The sequence below is a fragment of the Balaenoptera ricei genome, chromosome 6, assembly GCF_028023285.1.
Source record: "Balaenoptera ricei isolate mBalRic1 chromosome 6, mBalRic1.hap2, whole genome shotgun sequence".
NCBI lineage: Eukaryota > Metazoa > Chordata > Mammalia > Artiodactyla > Balaenopteridae > Balaenoptera > Balaenoptera ricei.
In genome coordinates this window covers 2658193-2681456 of record NC_082644.1, presented here as the reverse complement: position 1 = coordinate 2681456, position 23264 = coordinate 2658193, and the positions used below count along the sequence as shown (strand labels likewise).

The following is a 23264-nucleotide window of genomic DNA, read 5'->3' as shown; positions in this document are numbered from 1 at the left end:
ATTCTTTTCCATTATGGTTTATCCCAGGATATTGAATATAGTTCCCTGTGCTCTACAGTAGGACCTTGTTGTTTATCCATTCTATATATAATAGTTGGCATCTGTGAATCCCAAACTAGAAAATGCTTCTTTTAAAAGTGAGACCCGTGGAGTTGTCAGCCAGCCCCTGGGGTGTCCCCTGAGGTGAATGACATCATAAATCCTAGATCCTCAGCTGTTCTGACTCGACCCGGGGGTGTGAGAGCCTATTCCCACGTGTGGTGGAAGCCAGTGCTGATACCACGTGGGATGCAGTTCGGTTATTGGTTATGTCCCATGTTCCGTTAGATCGTGGCCATGTGGCTTCCTCATGCGTGTACCTCAGGGACACTGGGTGTTATCAGCAGATACGAACATTTCCAACGTGTGACACACATCTTGTTCCCAGAATTTTAGTGTTTCCTGCCTCATACGAAGGAGCAAATGGAAGAGTGTTGGATGGCGTCACCACTGGAAACCACCAGCTCTTTACTGCGAGTAAAGAATCCCTGCTGGTTTGGCGCCACAGTGGACCAGTGGGGCGAGGTGCAGGGAGCGGTGGCTGCAGACACTTGCTTCCAGGGGCTGAAAAATACCTGCAGAAGGTGGATTTTATATATATAAGTATGTACGGAGTTCCATGTGGACATGTGTGATTAATCCCTGTAGAATTGTGACCTAATGGAATAAATTTCTGCTTTCTAGCTGTGGCTCCACTGGTTCCAGGTCTAATACCTGTGCGTGTATCTGTCTGTCTAGGTGCTGCTACTTCGCTCCCTCAGAGTGAGCATATTCAGCAAACACTGATCACATGACCCCTGATTTACACTAACTTGCACTTCATGTATTCTTTTCTTTATCTAGCAAATATTTATCAAGCACTTACTAGGTACCAGGCCCTGCCCTAGCTGCTGGATAGATAGTGCTGGGCAAACCAGACTCAGATTCTGCTTATGAACCAGTGTGTCTGGTGGGAGAGACACACCTGTAATAGCATGATAACAGTGCAGGTAGGTCATCACAGGTGCTAAGTGTTAGGCTGGGAGCTGGGGAGATGATAGGCGAGGGCCTGGTTTAGTGCGTGTGTGTCTGTCTGTGTGTCTTCAAAAGCTTCTTCAGGCCGAGGCATTTGAACTGAGGTCTTAAGGGTGAAATGGTATTAATTAGTTGAGAGGGGTTGGCGGGAAAAGGGACAGAGTATTCCAGAGGTCCTGACCTACGGCCGGATGAGGCAGAGCTCCCAGGAAGAAATGAGGACAGTGAGTGAGAACAAAGCGAGGGACGGGCTGGTGCCCTAAGATGAGGCCTGTAGTGCAGCACTGCGCCGGGAGCTGCCCAGGACCGCGCGGCCACACTGGTCAGTGCCCTGCCCGTGGGGCCAGAAGGAGGGGTCCTCGGGACTGAGATTACCACCGGGCTCAGCACAGAAGTGGCTGGAGCGTGCCTCAGGGGCCTGGGAGACGGGGAAAGAAGAGGGGCACAGGGGAGCTTTCCTCCCTGCCGCTTTCACTTCCCCATAGCGCCAGCTCCCTCTCTCCCTGCAGCTGACTGGTAGCGGCTGAAACGTGTCCCCCCAGGCTCATAGGTTGAAGTCCCGTCCCCCAGGTCTTCAGTGTGAGGCTGCGCTCACGGGTGGCACCTTTGAAGAGGTGCTTAAGGTGAAGGCAGCTTACGCGGGTGGGTCCTAGTCCACAGTCTGGCGTCCTCCTAAGAGGGGATCAGGACGCAGAGCCGGGTAGAGGGGAGACGCAGTGGGAACACGGCCGGCCCCCTTCACGCCAAGGAGAGAGGCCTGGGGGGGGGGGGGGGAGAGCCAGCCCCGCCGACACCTCGGTCTCAGGCGCGCAGCCTCCAGAATGATGAGATAAACCCCTGTTGTTCAGCCGGCCGGCCTGTGCAGCCCCAGTGCTGCCTGTGGATGGGCTCCTGCGGGTCAGCCCCGCGTGGCCTCGGTCCCCTCGGTCCCTTGCGCGCCGGCGGGGCTGGTCCTACAGGCCTGCGGGAGGGCGGGGGTCAGGCCTCCGCGCCCTTGGATGCTGAGTCACCTCGGGTGGACCTTCAGTCCCTGCCAGGCCCGCCGGTGGAGCCTGGCCGGCTGGACTGGCGGGGTCCAGGAGCGGGAGGAGGGGGGGGGGCCGGGGGGAGGGGGTGACGCCGCTGGGCGGGGCATCGGTCGAGCGCACGTGTCGGGGAGAGTGCGCGTTTAGCAGAGGCCGAGCACGCAAGAAACAGCAAGCAAGGCAGCAGGTGGTGAGGCCCCGAACTGTGCGGTGAGATACAGGATCGTGCCTGTGACGAGGGTCGTGGAGGAGGGGGGCGAGAGTGGGCAGGACCCGCTCCCCCTGGCCAGGGGTTGGCTGTCAGGGCACAGCAGGGACCATCCCTCCTGGACCTAAGAAGCAAGACTTCCAGGTAGTGGTTTGGACCGAGGGAGAGGTTTTGATGTTTCCCAGTGGCCGAGTCTAAGTAGAAAAAGGTGTTTGTTTTTGCCAAACACTCTGTTGCAGACATTCTTGACCTCTTCTTCTTTATTCATCGTGTCATCCTTGACCCCTGCTCAGCCCTCCCGTACCTCAGCCCTGACCGCTCCCGTGTTCCTGAGTCAGGCCTGCATCGAGGCTCAGGGCTGGGATGGGCAGGGAGCCTGTGTACAACCGGAAATGCTGAATGAGTCTTCTTTTATCACATTTGTATCGTCTGTTACCGTGTAAATCTCAAACAACCCTCTGCAGCTAAGGAGTATTGTTATTTAAAAAATGTTCAAAATGTAAATTGCAAAATGAGTTCCTAAAAACATTCTGGCTATAAAAAAGTTCACCACTTTGGAAGTATAATGCGTGTCCTTCTGTATCTCTTCTTATGTGTTTATATGTGTATGCATCTGCTTGTTTTGATTCTTGACATAAGTGGGTTTCCCTACTCTGCATATCTGATGACTAGAATATATCTGGGAAATCTTGTCATGGCTGAGCACATACACCTACCTCGTTAAAAAGAAAACACCTGTTTATTGAGGTACACTGTACATACGGAAGAGTGCACGCATTGTGAGTGTACAACTCACTGAATTATCATGCTCCATGCTTTTTCAATGACTGTATACCGTTTTTCTCTCCATTTAAAAACTTAAAGGTAATACGTGCTCATAGTAAGAAATTTGTGGTAGAGAAGGATGTAAAGGGGAAAATCAAGGCTTCTAATCTGTCTGTCCCTAATCTCCAGAGGTGACCACTGTGCAGAGGTTTTTTCTGTGTGTTTTTCCCCCCAGGAAAAAACTGAATAGAAATAGGATCGTGTTATACGTGCTGTTCTGCAATTTGAGGTTTTCTCTGAAATGGCATCTCTCTCAGAGCTTCCCGTCTGCTCTCATTGCTGGTCAGGAAGGCATCCTTGTGTTATGGACGTGGGAAGGGTGGCTGGAGAGGCCCAGAGACTCGTGCGAGGCCCCCCACTGTCAGGAGGGAGCCGGCCACCACCCCAGGCCTGTCTGCTCCCCGCTTCGTCCCCTTAACCCCCCTTAACCGTGTCCCCTCGCCCTCGCGCTGCTGCGGCCCTGGAAGCTTTCCTCAGTGTAACTCGCGGGGCTCCTTTCGCCTCACCGTCCCTGGTGCCTGTTTTGTTCTGACAAAAAGGGGCAGGCGGACCCCGTGCCACGGAGGTAGGTGGGCCCAGCCCTTCCCCGGTGTGGCTGGCGGCGGGGAAGGGAGGGGGGTGGAGGTCCGGGTTGTGTCGGCCGCTCTGGGCTCCGTTTCTTCACAGAAACGCAGAACCGAGGGCCCGAAGCTCCACGCGGGGCCCGGGGCCAGGATTGCTGAGTTTGGTTCACCTGTGACTCTTGAGAACCTTCGTGGTGCCTGGCTCACAGGACACACTCAGGAGAGGTTTGTTGAGCGTGTGTTAGTTTCCTGTGGCCGCTGTAACGAAGCACCCCCGGCCGGTGGTTGAGAACAACAGAAGTTCTGGGGCCAGCGTCTGAAATCCAGGTGTCGGCAGAGCTGTGGCCTCCGCTGGCTTCTGGAGGCTCCCGGCACACCCCGCTGTCCTCGGCTTGTGGACGCACCCCTCCCGTCCCCGTCTCCTCTTCACAGGGCCTTCTGCCCGTGTGTCTGTGTCCCCATCTCCCCCCACAGCCCGGTGGGCGCGGGGTGCACGGCATCGGGGGTCGCGTGTGCCCCCCGGGATGGCGAGGACTCGGGTGCCGCTCGGGCGTGGGTCAGGCGGGCTCTCCGCAGCCGCACAGCGGCCTGGGGTAGGCACCTGACACTCGAAGCAGCCTTGCTGCTGAGGCACCCTCACTGTGGAACTCAGGCTTCATCCTTCCGAGCTTTTGTCCTAAAGACTGCGTATATCTCCTCACTTTTTTCTAAACTTCAGAGACTTCTGAGAGCGGTGACGCTAAAGAGAGAACCTGTGAGCTCCAAGCACCCTGTGCGCGGCCCCGCCGTGCTCGCCCTTGGCCGAGCCCGTGCCCCGTCCGGAGGATGGAGTGCCGGCCTCTTGAAGGCTGGCAGACGTGCAGCTGCAGACACAGCTGCTTCAAGGACGGCCCGTGAGTGGGCTCCTCCAGGTAGTGGGGAAGGGGATGGAGGTGCCGGTCCACGTGGTTGGCGGTAGCAGTTAAGTAGTAGATGATTTGTCTTGTGGAACGTGGAAGAAGGCAGCAGTAAGCAGGCTGTGCAAGTGAATTACGTTGCAGTAAACATAGTGCAGAAAGGCAAGGCCTGTCAAGTTTGAACTTTCTTCTCTTAGCCTAAGGAAGTAAAAATTCCTCCAAGTGTTTTTTGCAAGGACAGAAATCCTTTCGAAACACTGTATGTTCACTGTTTATAATTCAGCAATGAATGAACAGGGGTGAATTTTCCTTATTTTAAAATGTAGTGAGAACTGCCCAGGATGAAATGCGGGTTTGCTGTAGGGGCCCCATCCCTGGGTGTAATTCATGGGAAGGACCCCCCGCCGTCCCCACAAATAATCCAGCAGCGACGGAGCAGAACCTCAGTGTGGGCACCAGCAGCCCTGGCATCGGTGTAAGGTTCCTGGAAGGGTGTTTGGACACCAAGGATGGAAGGGTGAACATTAGATTTCTTACGAGGGGATTAAATTCCTGTAGAGCTAAAAATCTTCTAACACCCTTCATTGTATAACTGCTTGGTTTTTAAACAGATATCTTTAAAGAACTTTCAAAGTTCTTTAACACGTTAAACACATAAACAATGTATGTAATAAATGAAACCTCAGACCTTAAATTTTTATTTGCTCGGCTCATTCGAAGTGACATTTAGTTAACAGATGTCTCAGTTTTTTTCTCCCATGGTTGAGTTTGTCTTTTAAACACACTCTTTGATGTATTATTTCCGTCATTTCATACGTTTTTAACCTTTTCTCCCCCGCAGCTGAGCACAACTGAAGTGCTTAAGTCTTTCATGCTAAATATGTTTGCCACTTTTGGTCAGTCTAATTACTTTCGTTCCGTATTTCGTATTTCATAGTACATAATACTATTAGCATTTTCATTTTTCTACTTATTTTTATGACAAGTCCAAAATATTAGAAGATACGGAAACCCCAAACTCTTGTCATACAAAGGTAGTGATTTTGTTGAAACCGAAGCATTAGCTGAAGGTCATCATCAGGTGACGGTGTGAAATGTTTACAAAGCCCAAGAAAGCCCAGCTGTGGCACCACACGCTCTGGTCTCGCCGAACGAGGTGCGAGAATGTAGGAAGTGTGCTTGAGGACCGCTTGCGCGGTGGTGAAGTGATGGGGCCCTGGTGTTAGTCCTGGCCTGGTGACTTGCAGCCAGTGATTTCTGTTCCATAGGCAGGCGTTTCCTCTTCTCTAAAACGAGGGGTTTCTGTATCTGAGTTCCTGTGCGGCCCTGAAAATTTTGGCACGATTGATTGCCCAAGCCAAGGCCAGCTCCGGCAGTGAAGCATTTAGGACAGACTGAGGCTGGCGTCTGGGTATCGTCTGGGTGCGGTGATGTGAAATGGGCCTCAGAGTCACCCCGGGACACCGGCATCTCCTTGGTGTCCCCTGGAGGCCCTGCCTGCCACAGGGACCTTCAGACGGACGGTAGGGTGGGCCAGGCGTTCAGCAGGAAGGCGGGGGGCAGCCAGGAGCCCGACTTGGGGCTGGTTTGCTCGCTGGGCCTCCTGGGCGGAACGACCTCCCTCTGTTCCGCCCGCAGTGTCATCCCCCTGCCTGAAGCCCCCCACAGCTGGGGACGGAATGTCCCCACGTCCAGGGGTGCTGCCCTTTGGAGGGGCCTGAGCCCATCTCACCGCCGTGCCGTCCCACTCTGACCGGCAGCTGGTGGGCGGCGTATTTATGCTGAATGCGGGTGGGAAGTAGCTGAGCTCCTCTGGGGTCGCACAGGCCCGGGCGGAGGAGGGCAGACGCTGTGGACTGGATCCTGCACACAGGGTCACGTGGGGTGGGAGTGGGGAGGGATGCTGTTGGTAGTTTGCAGAGTCCACGGGAGGCATCGGGGACTGTCTGGGGCAGCGGGGGCTTCATACGGGGCGGGGAGATGTCCCAGAAAACAGGCTCCTTCAGACGGGTCGGGGGGACTCGGGAGCTGAGTCTTCCTCTGCACGAACGCTCCTTTCTGAGCGCAGGAGAGCAGGCCGTGGGGCAGAACAGGCAGGGGGTTTGGCACCAGGCAGAGCCCCCTCTGCCCCTTGCTACCTGCGTGGCTCGGCACCTCCCTTAGCCCGGCGTCATTCGTGGGGCCGTGAGGGTCCGCCCTCCAGTGCCCGGGGCCTGACGACGCTCAGCTGCCAATCCTCTTTCCAGAAGTGAGAGCTTGGAGTGCCCTGTGTCAGTTACGTGGTGCGGTCAACCCTGTGTTCGTGTGCACGCGCGTGCATGCGGGCTGGTGGAGTCTGGTGATTTAGTCAACCGACATTTGTAATGTACACGTCATCGGGCATTTTGCTCTGTTTTAAACAGGCAGCTTAAACTTTAGGTTCACAAGCTGTTCATGAGTTAGTGACTGCAAATGATGCCAAATCTGGTTTCGTCCAGGTTCTGCCACTGGCTGGGTGTGACCCTGGGCCTGGGCTGTGAAAGGAGCTGGCGCCCTCAGGTCTCTCCTCCTCCTGCTCCTGTGGCCCCAGCGGCCGTGGAATTCCTTATGTGCTGGCCAGCCGTGACTGTTTCCTCTTCCTCCCTCCCTCCCTCCCTATCTCTCTTTTTGATGATGTGGGGAAAATAATAGCTGAAATAATTTAAAATACTTATCTTCTGACTTTGTTCTTTGGTATAGTTTTGAAAAGTCTTAGATTCCTAAGACTTCTGTAAGAAAGACTAGGTGTGCTTTGTAGTTTGGTTCTAAGTTTTAAAAATTGGTATTAGGAAGGATTACAATGCCCTCACAAGGGTCCTTTAATGGATGCTGGATGTAGAATGTGTGTGTGTTTTATCTTGCGGCCGATTTTTGTTTACCCCTTTCACCCTTGCCCGCCCCTCCTTCCAGAGCACGCCCATCATGTTTTTAGATAGACACTCTGGTTAGTTTATCCATGTTTTGGTTCTTTTTATGTCTCCTACCTAGAGCAGCTGATCACCTTTTTATGTGACTAGACCCATCTCTGGCTAAGTAAGTACATTTATGTAGCTGATAACTTTCTTTTTTTTTTTTTTTAAATATATTTATTATTTATTTATTATTTATTTTTGGCTCTGTTGGGTCTTCGTTTCTGGGCGAGGGCTTTCTCTAGTTGTGGCAAGCGGGGGCCACTCTTCATCGCGGTGTGCGGGCCTCTCACTGTCGCGGCCTCTCTTGTTGTGGAGCACAGGCTCCAGACGCGCAGGCTCAGTAGTTGTGGCTCACAGGCCTAGTTGCTCCGTGGCATGTGGGATCTTCCCAGACCAGGGCTCGAACCCGTGTCCCCTGCATTAGCAGGCAGATTCCCAACCACTGCGCCACCAGTAGCTGATAACTTTCTGGTGAATTTTGAAAATGCAGCAACAGTGAAGAAGCTTGCAGTGCTTCCACTTTTAATAAGTCTGGATGTTTGTTTTTTTTAAATGGAGCTTCTATTTATAGTTAAAATATTCACTTCCTGCCTTTGTAGGGTAAGAAAGGACACTGAGTGAACATTTTATGAAGATGATCACCTACTGTATTTTAAAGTCTCCAGAAAAGGACATTTCAAACCTTGTTGGCAACTTGCTCCAGAGCCTCACAGTCTTCCCAGCCAGGAAGTTCTTGTTGTTTTTTTTTTTTGTATCAAATACAAATCCCCGGCCTTGCAGTTTAATCCCATTCCTCTGGTCCCGTCCCTAACGGGAAAGAAGTGCTCCCTGTGCCGGCCCTAACCAGCCCTTATCTGGCCGAAATACTGCACTTCCTTTACACGTCTTCTTAGGACCTACTATTTCCTAATGTTTTGACCACTTTAGTCGCTGTCCTTTGGACGCCCGCCAGCTCCTCCCTGTGCTTGGGTTCCGGTCCAGAGGAGCCCTGAGCCTGGTCAAGAAGTTCTGGGTAGAACAGAGCCTCGCGCTGGGGAAGGGCTGTCACGTGACCCTCCTGAGTGCAATGCAATGTGTATCTGTAAAAATAACTCCCTGCATTGCTGATTCATGCTTCGCCTGGGCCCTCAGATCTTCTCTTTCTGAGAGTATGGTTTTCTCCTGTCTCTTATTTGAGCCCTTAGTTTTTTTTGTTTTGTTTTGTTTTGTTTGTTTTTTTTTTAAAATATCTTTATTGAAGAACAATTGCTTTACAATGGTGTGCTAGCTTCTGCCCCATAACAAAGTGAATCAGTTATACATATACATATGTTCCCATATCTCTTCCCTCTTGTTTTTTATTAGTACCATAGTCACAGATTACTTTTTGGGGGGGGGGTTATTTATTTATTTATTTATTTATTTATTTATTAATTTATGGCTGTGTTGGGTCTTCGTTTCTGTGCGAAGGCTTTCTCCAGTTGCGGCAAGCGGGGGCCACTCTTCATCGCGGTGCGCGGGCCTCTCACTGTCGCGGCCTCTCTTGTTGCAGAGCACAGGCTCCAGACGCGCAGGCTCAGTAGTTGTGGCTCACGGGCCCAGTTGCTCCGCGGCACGTGGGATCTTCCCAGACCAGGGCTCGAACCGGTGTCCCCTGCATTGGCAGGCAGATTCTCAACCACTGCGCCACTAGGGAAGCCCTGAGCCGTTAGTTTTGAGTACCTTCCTAATTAAACCACCTCTTGTTTCTGTAATCCTCACGGTAGAGTCAGTAACCATCCGTGGGAACTGAAACCTGTCCATCCCAAATGCTGTTTCTGTAATAGAGAATTGTCATATGTGGATGGATATTGGATGTAGTTCCCTGTGCTCAACAAGAGGACCTTGTTTATCCATCCTATATATACTAGTTTGCATCTGCTAACCCCAAACTCCCAGTCCATCCCTTGGCAACCACAAGTCTGTTCTCTATGTCTGTGAGTCTGTTTCTGTTTTGTAGATAGGTTCATTTGTGTCATGTTTTAGATTCCACATATAAGTGATATCATATGGTATTTGTCTTTTTCTGACTTTGATTAGTATGATAATCTCTAGGTCCATCCATGTTGCTGCAAATGGCATTATTTCATTCTTTTTTATGGCTGAGTAATATTCCACTGTATATATGGACCACATCTTCTTTTTTTTTTTTTTTTTTTAGAATAACAAAAAATATTTTACTAAAACATAAGATTTACAGAAGTTTCCAGACAAGCCATACAAAATGGTCACAAGCTTTTTCTTGAAGGGAGGATTCTACACTTGACAGCAAAGTCACAATGTTATTAGTGAGGGCTGTGATGTTTGTTTAATGTTCCCATTTTGGTTCAAACAATCAAGCTTGTCCATCTACAGTGTCTAAATAAAGTTAGACTTGGCTAGAGAGCATATTCTAAAGAACTGGTTAGCTGCTTTTAACCAATGCAATTAGATCACCATAAAAAGGGGGAAAGGAGCCCATAAAATTAAAATAAAACTACCTTCCCCCCACCACCAAAAAAAAAATAATAATAAAGAAAAACACCCACACCCCTGCAGCTAACCCTGACAACTACCTTCATTCACAGTGCTTTATACTCAAACCATGATGGGGAAATGAATAAAAGCAGAGAAGGGCCACTGCTTTTAAACGTTTCGCAACAATCCAGATGACACTTCTAGCCTCTGCTCATGCTTTACAACAGTGAATCAGGACAAGACATAGATTTGCTAATGTGCATTTAATCACCAAAGGACTGAAGATGTCTGGGCTTTTATTCTGTAATGTTTCTAAGACTGTGTCCATTAAATGCAAACAAAAAAGGAAGAAGTCTTGGCAGAACAGGAGAAGTGATGCACACTTGATGATCGGATCGATTTAAATATTATTCATGGCATATAGCCTAGTCCATGCTCTAGCTGTTTCTATGGCTTGGGCTTCATTGGTCTTCCACTGCTCCGCTACGTCATTTGCTAATGGATCATCTGGATTGGGAGCACTTAACAAAGCCTGGATCGATAGCAGAACTGTGCGGATCTGCAGTGCTGGGGACCACTTATCTTTCAAAATATCTAAACATATTCTTCCCAACTTGTCTACATTAGGATGATAAATTTTGGTCATGAAACGTACTTTAGGGGCTGCCATTGGGTATTCTTCTGGAAGGAAGAGTTCAAGTTTAAAAGTCCCTCCCTCAAAGGGGGAAGCCTGAGGGCCAGCAATGACCACATGAAAATAACGGGCGTTGCTCTCATCTGGTTCTGCTTTAATGCCGGGAACTGGCTCTGCCAGCAAACGCTGGGTGTCCTTGATAATGCTGCGGGGCAGCCCGGCCATCTTGTCAGATCCCGAGTTCGGCCTCTGGTCTCGTCTCCGGCTCCGCTCGCCTCACGCACGAGTGGGAGTCCACATCTTCTTTATCCATTCATCTGTCAATGGACACTTAGGTTGCTTCCATGTCTTGGCTATTGTAAATAGTGCTGCTGTCAACATAGGGGTACGTGTATCTTTTAGAATTATAGTTTTGTCTGGGTATATACCCAAGAGTGGGATGGCTGGGTCATATGGCAACTCTATTTTTAGTTTCTTGAGGAACCTCCATACCGTTCTCCATAGTGGCTGCACCAATTTACATTCCCACCAACAGTGTAGGAGGGTTCCCTTTTCTCCACACCCTCTCCAGCATTTGTTATTTGTAGACTTTTTGATGACGGTGATTGACTGGTGTGAGGTGATACCTCACTGTAGTTTTGATTTGTATTTCTCCAATAATTATCGATGTTGAGCATCTTTTCATGTGCCTTTTGGCCATCTGTATGTCTTCTTTGGAGAAATGTCTATTTAGGTCTTCTGCCCATTTTTCGATTGGATTGTTTGTTTGTTTTTTTTCTTATTGAATTGTATAAGCTGTTTGTATATTTTGGAAATTCAGCCCTTGTGGGTCGCATCATTTGCAAATATTTTCTCCCAGTCCATAGAGTTGTCTTTTTCTTTTGCTATGGTTTCCTTTGCTGTGCAAAAGCTTATAAATTTGGTGAGGCCCCATTTGTTTATTTTTGCTTTTATTTCTATTGCCTTTGGAGGCTGACCTAGGAAAACATTGGTATGATTTATGTCAGAGAATGTTTTGCCTATGTTCTCTTCTAGGAGTTTCATGGTATCTTGTCTTCTATTTAAATCTTTAAGCCATTTTGAGTTTATTTTTGCGCATGGTGTGAGGGAGTGTTCTAACTTCATTGAGTTACAACTGGCTGTCCAGCTTCCTAACAGCACATGCTGAAGTACCAGACACCTTCTGATTGCTCTGCTTGCAAGTCTGCTTTTGGAGTGAAAATGTTACCTGTAATCAAGGCCTCGGTTTTGGTGCAGGTGATCGAGATACTGAGTAATTCCTGTGGCCGGCAATCCTGCGGATGGCAGGAAGCACAGGTGGTGATGTGGGTAGCAATGAATGGCACCTCCACACCTTAAATCCCACGACAGGCATCATGCACGGTCAAAATTAAATTAAAATTCCTGAAAATGAAGCAGAAAGGGGAAAGAAAGGGGGCAGTTAGAAGAATAAAGTAGCCCCAAGGGACACTTTCCAGTTCTCGAATCCTAAGCCAGCTCTGGTTCAAATACCTGCAAGGATGAGTCCCTGTGATTGTTCATGTGTCAGATATTTAACTATAATGCGTGGAAGTACCTTGAGTTGCTATCGCCTCTGTCAGGAGACTGAGCTGTGTGATACTCACAAATAAGTAGCGCTACATCGACCCAACATTTCATTATAGTTAAGAGAGGGGTCCATCTTGAGGGACAGCCAGCCCATCAGATAGGCTTGGTAACCTTAGAAATGCTTCGCACCGCGCATTCTCGGCGTGCTGTACGTGGAGAGCTTTCTGTCAGAGGAGCTTGATGCTACGTCCATGTTTATTATGCAAAGTCGCATGTGTTGCTAGGTTTATTTTAAGTTTCTTCTCTGTGAGCTTAGCTTTCTTTACTTCCTGGACTGAGAGGCAAGGTTATTTTTCACATTAACCTGGTATGTAAATTTCTCACCCCCCTGCTGGCGGCTTTTTTCTCCTTCCAGTAGTGGCATCAGGTCAGGGTCTGGGCAGGGAGTCCTGGCGTTAAGAGCTGGCTGGTGTCTTATCTCTGTTTAGCTGCGGCCCTGCTGCGGTGTGGTCCACCCATCCCTTCTGTAACTGGGGGGTGCTGGCCAGGGTGGGACCTATTCAACATGCCTTACGTATAAATGTTGGAGTTTCAGAAGGTATGAAAACAGGCTGTGTTTTGCTCGTTCAGTACACATTTTTTTCTCTGTTACTGGATTGAAAGGTCACCATTTCTTGGAAGTTACCAGACACATTGGTAACTTAAACCAAAGAGTAGAATAGGTGAACTAAAGGCAGATGGAGGCCAAGATTGATTTTCAGTTTGATACTTAGTATCAATTTTTCTAGTCCATGGAGTGTTATCTGACAAGTATACAGCATTGCCAGTTATTGGCAGCTATGTCCTGATAGGGCAACCTGCAAAGCTGGGAGAAGTTAGATCACAGCCATCTATCAGTAACTTCAGGGTGAAAATAGTAGCAATCGTAGTTCGACAGCAAAATCAATTTTAAACGGTCTGATATCACTTTAAGAGCTGATCCTATGCAGTAACGTGTGTGGGATTCAAGAGAGTAAATTCTTGACTACCTGACCTTGGAGGAAAAATATGTAGCAAGATGTTTTGTGATCTTGAAAGAGTGAAGTAATACTTCAGCAACTTGGTGTTCTGTTGGTTGCATCTAGGCGAGCCATGACTGAATGCGTTCTGTGCTCAAAGAACTTGTTTTGCATCGATATCCCTATCTGAAAAAGGGAGCAGTGATAATAACACTTCATACGCTGGAAAACTCAACATGCCCTAAAATGTGAAAATGCAGGCCTTCCTTTTATATACTAAGTACAACCTAAAACATCAGCTTAAGTACCTTCCTTCCACATTTCACACGGACAGGAAACCAGAGTCCTGACCCTGGAGATGTACAGTGTGTCCGTTACAGTCTCTGACTGATAAATATACTTACCTGGCACAAACACACGTGATCCAAGGTGACCTGAACAATAATGTATAGTTTTGATTAATGAATATGCCGGGCTTTTCTTTAAGGTTTGAACAAAGAGTGATGTAACACACAGTTTTGTTCATAAAATAAACAGAGGTTAAAGACTGGAGCTGTTTCTGGTAGACTGTGCAGCCCTAAATCATTCAAGAGCAATGAAGCAGTTTTCTGGACAGATGGTGTTTCCTTATGAAGGAAGGAAGCCACCTTTGTTCTGAGTCCCTGGCGCATACCTCACAGGTGAGGTCACCCTGCGTACCTGATACCCCTTTCCTTTCACGCACACAGGGGAGCCGTGGGCCCTCCCCACGCCTTCAGCTCTCTCAGTTCGCAGATTACGTGTACCTGTCCATTAAAGGCTTTCGAAGGACGAAAGCCAACCCCAGGGGCTACGTGAACCATGAATGGACAATAAAAGACAGTGTGCTTCTGTTTTTCAAATAGCCTGTTTAAGGACAAAAGAGCTATTCACTCCTACTTGACTTTCACGTAATTACAGTGAAGGAGGGGAGGATGGTCGTCGTGTTTTGTGCTTGATTTTAAGGCTGCTCCACTGAGATTATTTGAAACAGTAGTTGTCAGTTTCTCAGACTGATAAAGTCGCTGAGGCATGTGTGCTAATACGTCTCCATGTCTCGTTTCTTTAGAAAGAGGTGAGTTTAAGAAGTGGGTCCCCACCCCCTGCAAGATCTGAGGGTGAAAGCGTTTAGAGCGTCAGATTAAGCTCTAACTGTTGAAATCGCCTCCTAACTAGTCCTCCTGCCCCGCCGTGTCCCCCGGGGTCCCTGGTGTTTCCGTCAGCGTGACGTGACGCCTGTTGTTCAGAACTGCAGGATGGTTACACGGAAGCCAGAAGCCGCGTACCTGAGCCCCGCCCTTCCCTCCACCTTGTCTGCCGCTTCCGTGTTTCGCTCCAGCCACACAAGCTTTCTTGCCGTTTATTAAATCACCGAGGCCTGGGGCCTTGTCACCTGCTGTTTACCTTCCCTGGAGGGCAGGGCTGCCTTCACCTGCATCTCAACGTGGCCTGCTCCCTTCCTCCAGTTTGCTGTCTTCCTCAGAAGGTCCTCTCTGACCACCGTATCCCCAAAAGCCCCTCGCCCTCCTCCTGTCACTGTGCTGGCCTTGCCCTGCTTAATTTTTCTTTGTGGCACTTAGGTCCATTTAAAATCATGGATTACTTACTTGTTTGTTCTTTCCCTTAAATAGACAGTAAGCTCTGTGAGGGCCAGGACTTTGATTCATTTTATTTCTGTCTCTATCCCCGGCAGCTAGAACGCTGCCTGGCACGTAATAGGCCCTCGGTAAAGAATTTGTTAAATCAAGAAATTGGTGAATGAGTTTTACTTGAAGTATGTTGGTCTCCACTACTCTGCAAACGTCATGCTGAAAAAATGTGGCAAATGGGAAAATGATCGTGAATCATTCAGATGTTTTAAGTTGGAACTGAGAACTTTTATAGATGAGTACATTAAAGTGTCATGTTTGCTTATTTGGCCATTCATTTTGTATTGTTCGGTTTTATGAGGATAAATGTGGAACGGTTTAAAAAATAATCTTGCCGTGAGCCCTTTTGTTCAACCCAAGAGGTGAGCAACGTGACTTCAGACTAGAGCGGCGCCTCTGCTTTCAGCTTTTGGAAATGAACCCACGCCCTGTATCACTGACAGAGCGCTTCAGTACTCCTTCTGGTGAAGCTCCCAGAATCATGAGAGCGCAGAGAGGAACGTGGTCTTTTTCACTTATTTCTGCAAATCCTGTGCCTCACATACTCTTGGGAGGAGGAGGGACATTGTTTTCTGTACCTACAGCTGCTTAAGGAGTGGGTGGAAACGCCTAGTCATCTCGGCTGTGTCGTGACTCCGGCATAGCCCTCCTGTGATGCAGTGGGGATGCAGATTCGTTCTAAGATAGCCTGTATTTTCCTCTCCAAAATACCCCAGCTGAGTGGGGGGTTGGTTGCTGTCGGTTCCTGTCAGGAGCCACTTTCCTGCTCCGAATCTGGTCGCGGCTGTGGTTCGTTACACGCAGGACTCACCGGGGCATCCCCCGTGGTCCCTTGTGTGTCACCAGGGACCACGCCAGACCCCTTCCTCGGCTCCCCGCCCGGGAGGTCGCCGCCTGCTGGAAATCGATTTTTCCCGCCGCTGCCCGGGTGCTCCCAGCAGGGGAGCGGGTCTTTGTGCTTCTCGCTCCCGGGGAATCCTGTGCTTTCCCACGTGTCGGCACACGGTCCGTCTCCACGTAGGTTTCGAGGGTCCCCGCTGCTGCCTGTTGGCGGTTCCGGGCGCTTCTCCAGGGTCGCTGTGAGGCGGCAGCAGGTCGCGCTGGGGGCACCCTTGGTGTCCCCTCCGGGGGGCCACGGCCCCTGCTGGGAGCGCTGGCCGCAGGACTGCGTGGCTGGTCCCGTTCCTGCTCCCGTGCTCGGCTGCGGAGCCTGCAGCAAGGGCGTGCGCCTCCGCGGCCTCCGATCCCGTGGGCGGAAGCCCCTCTGCAGTGACAGCCCGTGCTGTGCCCCGCGCGGATCGCCGTCCTTGGTCGGAGTGCGGCCGCCTCGGGAGCTTAGACGTCAGCGCAGATCACGTGAGCTGTGACCGCTGCCACCTTCAGGCCTGCCGTTGCGGGGCTGGTCACTGCTGGTCACTGCGGCCGGGCGGGCGGCCGAACCTCCGGCGCGGCTGTGGGCGCTGCCCTCCCGTGGTTCAGTCCCTTCGCAGACGCCGATTCGGGAGGAACCCCCAGCTGGTCCCACCGCCTCTCCTTCCTGCAGCCGTCAAGCTTGCTTTTTCTCTTTTCCGTCTTGCGACCGACCTCTTGTGTCATCTTCCTGCCCCTCTGCCCCTCCCCGCCTGTCTCCAACTCCAGTATCTCAGCCTTTGTCCTCAGTCATCACCTTTTCCCAATTTTGCCAATCAGCCCATCGCACCCGACTCTGTTAAATAGCCCGTGGAGGCCTTTTTTTCTTTTTAGATTAAAACAAATGTACGATTTTTACAGGTTACTTTCCATTTACAGTAATCACGGAGTATTGGCTCTGTTCCCCGTGTTGTACATACATCCTTGAGCCCGTCTTACACCCAGTAGTTTGTACCTCCCCTCCCCCTACATAGCCCTTCCCTGCTCCCACTGGTAACCGCTGGTTTGTCCTCTGTGTCTGTGAGTCTGCTTCTTTTTTGTTATATTCACTACTTTGTTGTGTTTTCCTTAATGTCTTTTTAAAAATGAACTACGTTTGGCTGGGGGTAGAAAAACCTGTGGAGAATAAAGCACGTGGTAAGAGGCGGCTTTCTTGATACTTTCTTTAAGCGGCGGTTTTCTTGATACTTTAATTTTCCTGTGAAATGGAACTTGTCTTTTTGTTTTAAACTAGTTTATTTAATTTACTGTTTTTGGCTGCGTTGGGTCTTCGTTGCTGTGCGTGGGCTTTCTCTAGTTGCGGCGAGTGGGGGCTACTCTTCGTTGTGGTGCGTGGGCTTCTCATTGCGGTGGCTTCTCTTGTTGCAGAGCACGGGCTCTAGGCGCGCGGGCTCAGTAGTTGTGGCATGTGGGCTCAGTAGTTGTGGTTCGCAAGCTCTAGAGTGCAGGCTCAGTAGTTGTGGCGCACGGGCTTAGTTGCTCCGCGGCATGTGGGATCTTCCTGGACCAGGGCTTGAACCCGTGTTCCCTGCATTGGCAGGTGGACTCTTAACCACTGCGCCACCAGGGAGGTCCCAGAACTTTGTCTTCTTTCACCTTCCTTTCTAGATGGAGAGCTATGAGATTATTCATGTTTTTCACCAGCAGTCTTGCAAGATGGTCATACTTCCCAGGGAATTATTTTATAATAGTATTCAAAATTTGAGTTGGCTTTTAGTTTCAGAGTAGAGTAATTGCTGGTTAAATGACTTGCATTAGTGGATCAGACCCAGTTAATGCACGTGTGTGCCTCTCTTAAAATAAAAGTTGAAAAATTGAATTTGTTCCTTGATAATTTGATCTGTAGGAAGTGGGGAACAAAGGATTCCAAACAGGGCTTTTAAAATCAGTTCTAATTAATTGCGTGTGCAGTTGCATCGGTGGAGATGGTGAGGCAATTAGTCTAATTATGTTTAAAATAACAGTTGCATGCCTCAACAGACGTCACACCCGCAGGCCTGCCTATCTTTTTCTACTTTCTCCTTTAGGCATGTGGTGGATTTTTTGGCCATTAAGCATGACCTCGTCAGAGTCTGTAGAGCAGAACAGAGTGACAGGCTGCAGAAGGGCAGGGTCACAGACCCCCCAGCTCCGCGACAACACCTGCCCAGCACACTTAGGTGGCAGGACTGAGACGTGCTGGGGACCATTTTTGTTCCCTAGCTACTACCTCCCCCCACCAACCAAATCTTATTTTTGGAAGGCTGAGCTCTCTCTGAAATATTTTTCTCATGCTCCAATTTGGAGTGAACTATAGCTGAGTCCCGTTCTGCACACAATGAAATGATTTGAGTTTCAGAGTAGAACTTGAATAAGTAGCACCTTGCCTGACAACTTACCCTTAGCATGAAAGAGAGCTGCAGGCCAGGGGGAGGGGCCGGAGGAGGGGCCACCTGGCTTGTGAAGTCCTCTTATACCCGCCAGGTCTTCAACTAGTGCAGCTACAACGGATGTGACACCCCTGACAAAACTGTTTTTCTTTTCGACGTAAGCAGTTGGTGTTTGCACAGGAGAATGAACCAGAGATGTTTTCCCTGCCTTTTCATTAAAATCTAACCGGAGCGCTTTTCTCTTCCGTAGATTCGGTTTTATGGGAAGACGTATCGAAGGTGGTCTTCTGTAAATCGTCCCCTATTGCCCTTCCTTTGGTTTCTGGTAGCATTAAAAATGATTTATAAATTACACGTTCGTTTTACAGGATATCCTGCCGTTACAAGACTACAGTCTTTATTACCGACCTACCACAGCGATTTTGCTTTTTCTTTCAGCTGCATTTGCTGTAATTTCTGACTGTGTTATTTGCAGCAGAAACTGGGGCTTGACTCTCATTGCTCTAGTTACGGCTGGATTGTGTGGTTTTCTCCATGTAGATTTCCTCCTGCAAAAATGGGATCTTGAGGGTAGATGGCTGATGGTGTTAGGCCAGTTGGACCTTTGTTTTCTGACTGTTTTTGCTAATCCTGGTGTAAGAAGACAAGCTTGCTTCATCTGTGGCTGTCAGAATGCAGTGGATGTAGGTGAGCGATAGACAAATTTAGATGGAGATATTTAACACGGACATTTGAATATGTAGATCATCGGGCAGTGAGGCTTGTGCGCGAGCATTAGGGCCTCTCTGTTCACGGTTCATCCACAGACACAGGCCTTAACTCTGAGTGGATCCATTCAGAGGTGACAGTTACATTCTCCTTCCTTCTTGGAGGTTACTCTGTCAAAGTGCTGTTGTTCGAGAAGTTTATTCTTCCTTTAATCTTTGAAACAAAGCCACTCTTCTTAATATGGTAAGCATAAGCACATTCCTTTAAAATCTAGACCAGTCTAGGAATTTGGTTTGTAGTAAAGCAAAAGATAAATGTATTCTTTTAAACGGATGTTCGATGCTAGTTGTGCTATCATTATGCTGGCGTATCTGCTCACAGAATACGGGTGTGTTTGCTGTAGCGTGTTCACCTCTGTGTGTTGTATCATCTCTGTGTACGTGTATACACGTGTGCGTAGTCATCTCTGTATATGTGTATCCCGCGTTTCGCGTAACCTTTAATAAACACTGGGTAACTCACGTTTTTGCTTTGTTATAATATCAGTACCTTTTTCATGCAGAGCCTTATTTACTATCCTTTCTGTTTCCTATTAATAAACTGTTAAATAATAGTACAATTTAAAGACATTAAAGGAGTTAACAGGTTATAAAAATGGAACTGAAAACCACGGGTTAAGTTTAGAAAAGCTTATCACTGGGGTTGCCATTGTGTCTTGGTTAAATATGTGCAACTCAAAAAAAAAATCATTATTTTGTCCTCTGTATGATTTTATGAGACAGCCTTCCCATATTCTATCTTAAATATTGTCTTAAATATTCCCATATGCATTTTGGTGTTGTTTTTCTTTCCCCTTCAAGTCATTCTGATTATAGTTAGATGAATTTAAATTATTAACTTGTGGTCTGAGAGAATTTAGATTGATTGACATTCTGGCATTGGGAGCATAGTGAATTCTTGAATTCACAAAAAAGAAGATGTATTGTGAAACTGCAGAATTGGGTAGAAAGAGATCGGCTGTGTAGTGGCTTTAAAAAAAAAACTGGGAAGAGCTTTTACAAAAGCAGCAGGAAGTTCTTACTGAATCAGCACTAGGCCATTGTGTGGAGGGGTTTGCAGATTTCTAATTAAGCCACTGAATACTTACAGTCCTCAATTCACATGGAAAACGTTGAGAATGGTGGTGAGGCCCCTGTCCAGTTTGTGTAGAGCAGCTGCATGTAATGACTTGAGAGTGAAAATTAGAAAAAAAAAGGTAACGTGCGTGGAAACAGCAAGAAAATTTGAAATAGAGTGTCTTAAAACAAAATAGTAGGACAGCCACCAAAAAGTCACTCCGTGTAATTTCGAGATCAGACAAAGGGATGGCCAGAGCATGATGGGAGCGTGTAGAAGCCTGTTGCTAGATCACAAACGAGCAGGAGTGCGGTTCACAACCTCGTTTACTACCCTGTTGCCCTGGAGACAGACTGCACATACCAACTCTGGTAACGCCAGGGTAAGCTCTCCTTGTCTGCAGTTATTTGAGTGAAAATCTGAATTTGTGATTTGAAAATACGAGTTGACCGTAGTCGGTGCGACAAATTACATTTGTGGCTGGGTGGAGATTTCCAGTAGGTTCTCAGTCATCTTGTGGAAAATAATGACATCAAAGATCAGAAATAAAATCTGATTCTAAAAAGTTCAAATAGGAAAGCGTGGTACCTGAAAGCAAGACTTCCTGAAAACCCAGGGCAGAGGCTGCCGAGACTGATTTAAATGTCAGGCATCCTCTCACTTTGTAGCGGAATGAGGTAACTGGAGAATGGAGATAACAAAATTAATAGTCAGGGGAGTGCTGAAAATATTGTTTAAAGGTGAAAATGAGAGACCTAGCCTGGAACGATCAAGATCGCATGCAGTTGTAATTTTAAATGATTCCTTAGAGGAGGTGAGCTTTCCTGCATACCTCAGTCTGTCTGCTGTGCCTTGCCTTCTGGTGTTGTGCTGTAGTTGCAGTGAAAATGACATTTCACTGATTTTCCTTGAAAAACACTCATCCAAGTGTTTAAGAAGTGTCAAATGAAAAAAAAAAATCACAGACTTGAAGCCTGGACAGACAGCTCTAATGGAAATGAATTGTCTTCCCCGCGGTGCTATTTTTCGAGACCACCTGCATCAGAAACACCAGGGTGCTTATTAAAAATGCAGATTCCTAGTGCCCCCCCCCTCCTCCCCCAAGACCCACTGGTTTCGGTTTCCTGGGGCCGGCCCTCGGGAATCTGTATTTTGAACAAGTTCTTGTGCTAATGTTTGAGGAAAACACTTCCAAGATGTAAACGCAGATCTTAGCTATTAAGACACAGGGATTGAATGTTTTCAAATCTCTCTTAACTTTGGAAAATTTTGGAAGTGGTATTGCATCCTAAAAACATTGCTTGATAGAAATGATTATGCGGATGCTAGAACTTGGGTCACTGCACAAGCGAGGTGTCTGTGTGGGGAGAAAAGTTTTCATAGAAAAGCAGTTGTATGTTTGGGATTAAATCACAGGTAGATTAATGATCGAAATGGCTTCAGCAGAGTATTTCCCCTTTGGGGAGAGTGGCAGAGTCACTTATCATTATAATTTTTACTCCTCTGTTTAAAAAAAAGTCTTCTAATTCAACTAGAAAAAGAATATACGAATATATATATATTTTTGGCCACACTGCATGGCTTGTGGGATCTTAGTTCCCTGGCTAGGGATCGAACCTGTGCCTCTTGCAGTGGAAGTGCAGAGTCTTAACCACTAGACTGCCAGGGAATTCCTTCAACTAGAAAAATATTTGATTAAGAATCACGTCCCTCCTTTCCCACCAAAGGAGCCTATTTATAATATTTGGAGCCTATAAGTATTATTGTTTACATGTAAAATTTTCAGATTTCATTGGAAATATGATTGAAGTGAAATGTCATCTTATATTTTTTTAAAACATTTTTTGATGCTACGCCTTCTGCTGTTTTAACTACCCGGTCGTGAATTTAGGGACCGGCCATAAGGGCAGACAACCGGGTTGGCTTTGCAGGGCGCCGAGGGCCTGTGGAGGGAGGCTGGCCTCAGGTCCCCGGTCCGGGTGCCCGAATGACACTCCAGTGGGGTCTCGGCCCCGGCTTTTAGAAGGGTAGCCATGTTCTCCTTTCGGTTTGGGTGCATTTCTGGAGCCGCTGATCTTGGATCCCAGCCTGGGGCCTGCTGGCTTTCTCCGTGTCTGTGCGTGGAGCTCAGGTGCCCATGTGGGAGGCAGGCCTGCACCAAAGCACATCTCCTTGCTCAGGTGCGTTCCGACCCTTCCTCACCTCTGAGGCCCTTACTGCAGGGGATGGTAATTTAAAGCACAAACAGCACCCCTACAAGATAAGGCCAAACGATCCTACGTAGAAGTGGGGCTGAAGTTCACCGCCTGTGCCGAAGGGTGTGTTTGTTGAAGGAAGTCTATTTAAGCCCCTTCTAAGTGTATCCAGCCTGCATTTCCTATATTAATTGGAAGGTTTAAACTTAGGTCCGTTTCACATAGACTTGAGCCGTTGGCCTAGCTTTAAATTTTTTAGCCCCTAGTAGTAAACATTTCAAAAAGGCTCCACTCCCTTCTGAGGCCTCCCTGCGGTGAGAAGGAGGCTCGGGCCATGGTCAGTTAGGCCTGGACCGTTCACCGAGCGAGCGCGGTGCGCCGGCAGCATAGGCAGGAAAGGAGTAGCGCGGGTTGGCATCCCAAGCTGGAGACAGTCTCTGAAACCACTTCCTTAAATGATTAAGTGAAACTGAGTTCACTGTAAAGCATGTTGAGAAGTATTAATTGACTTTCAGAAATTTGACCATCTTAAGATTCTGGGAGTAGGTGTCCCAGTGTCCACTTGGAGGGTCTGTGCTCTGTGATGCTGACTGTCAGACTTCATTATTTTTATTTTTTAAAATTGAAAAAAAAAAATTTTTTTTTTGATGGGGACCATTTTTAAAGTCTTTATTGAATTTGTTACACTATTGCTTCTGTTTTACGTTTTGGTTTTTTGGCCGCAAGGCGTGTGGGATCTTAGCTCCCCGACCAGGGATCGAACCCACACCCCATGCATTGGAAGGCGAAGTCTTAACCACTGGACCGCCAGGGAAGTCCCTTCATTAATTTTTAAAGAAAAGTTTTTCACTGATGGGTCTCGTGTTATATTATGATTTGCAGTTAATTGATTGCAGTTCTCCCGAGTATTTTAAAAGATTGTACTTATTTCATTGAGGTAGAAGTGTTTGGTAACGAGGCAGACGTTGCTAACGCTGGAACGGTTGAAAGTTTTAAACCTTAGACGACGCCTTTTCATTTCTTCGGAGAAGTCTGTGAATGGCTGTTTAGTGGAAATGCATGTTTGCCTGTTGACTGGCCCCAGGGCTGCTCCTGGCAGTTGTTTGTTTTGTGTTCTGAACAACGTGTGTGGCTCCGAGCTCACC

At 48.2% G+C, this 23264-nt stretch overlaps 2 protein-coding genes across 5 annotated transcripts in view; one reads left to right on the top strand and one right to left on the bottom strand.

The window, feature by feature from the left end:
* The window catches only part of SH3RF1 (SH3 domain containing ring finger 1), a 162782-nt gene that overhangs the window by 4294 nt on the left and 135224 nt on the right, over nt 1-23264 (top strand). The window lies entirely within an intron of this gene.
* LOC132368143 (ubiquitin-conjugating enzyme E2 N-like) lies at nt 9695-10888 on the bottom strand. The gene has a single exon (XM_059926731.1). It carries the CDS (start codon nt 10832-10834, stop codon nt 10376-10378), a length of 459 nt encoding a protein of 152 aa, XP_059782714.1. The 5' UTR covers nt 10835-10888; the 3' UTR covers nt 9695-10375.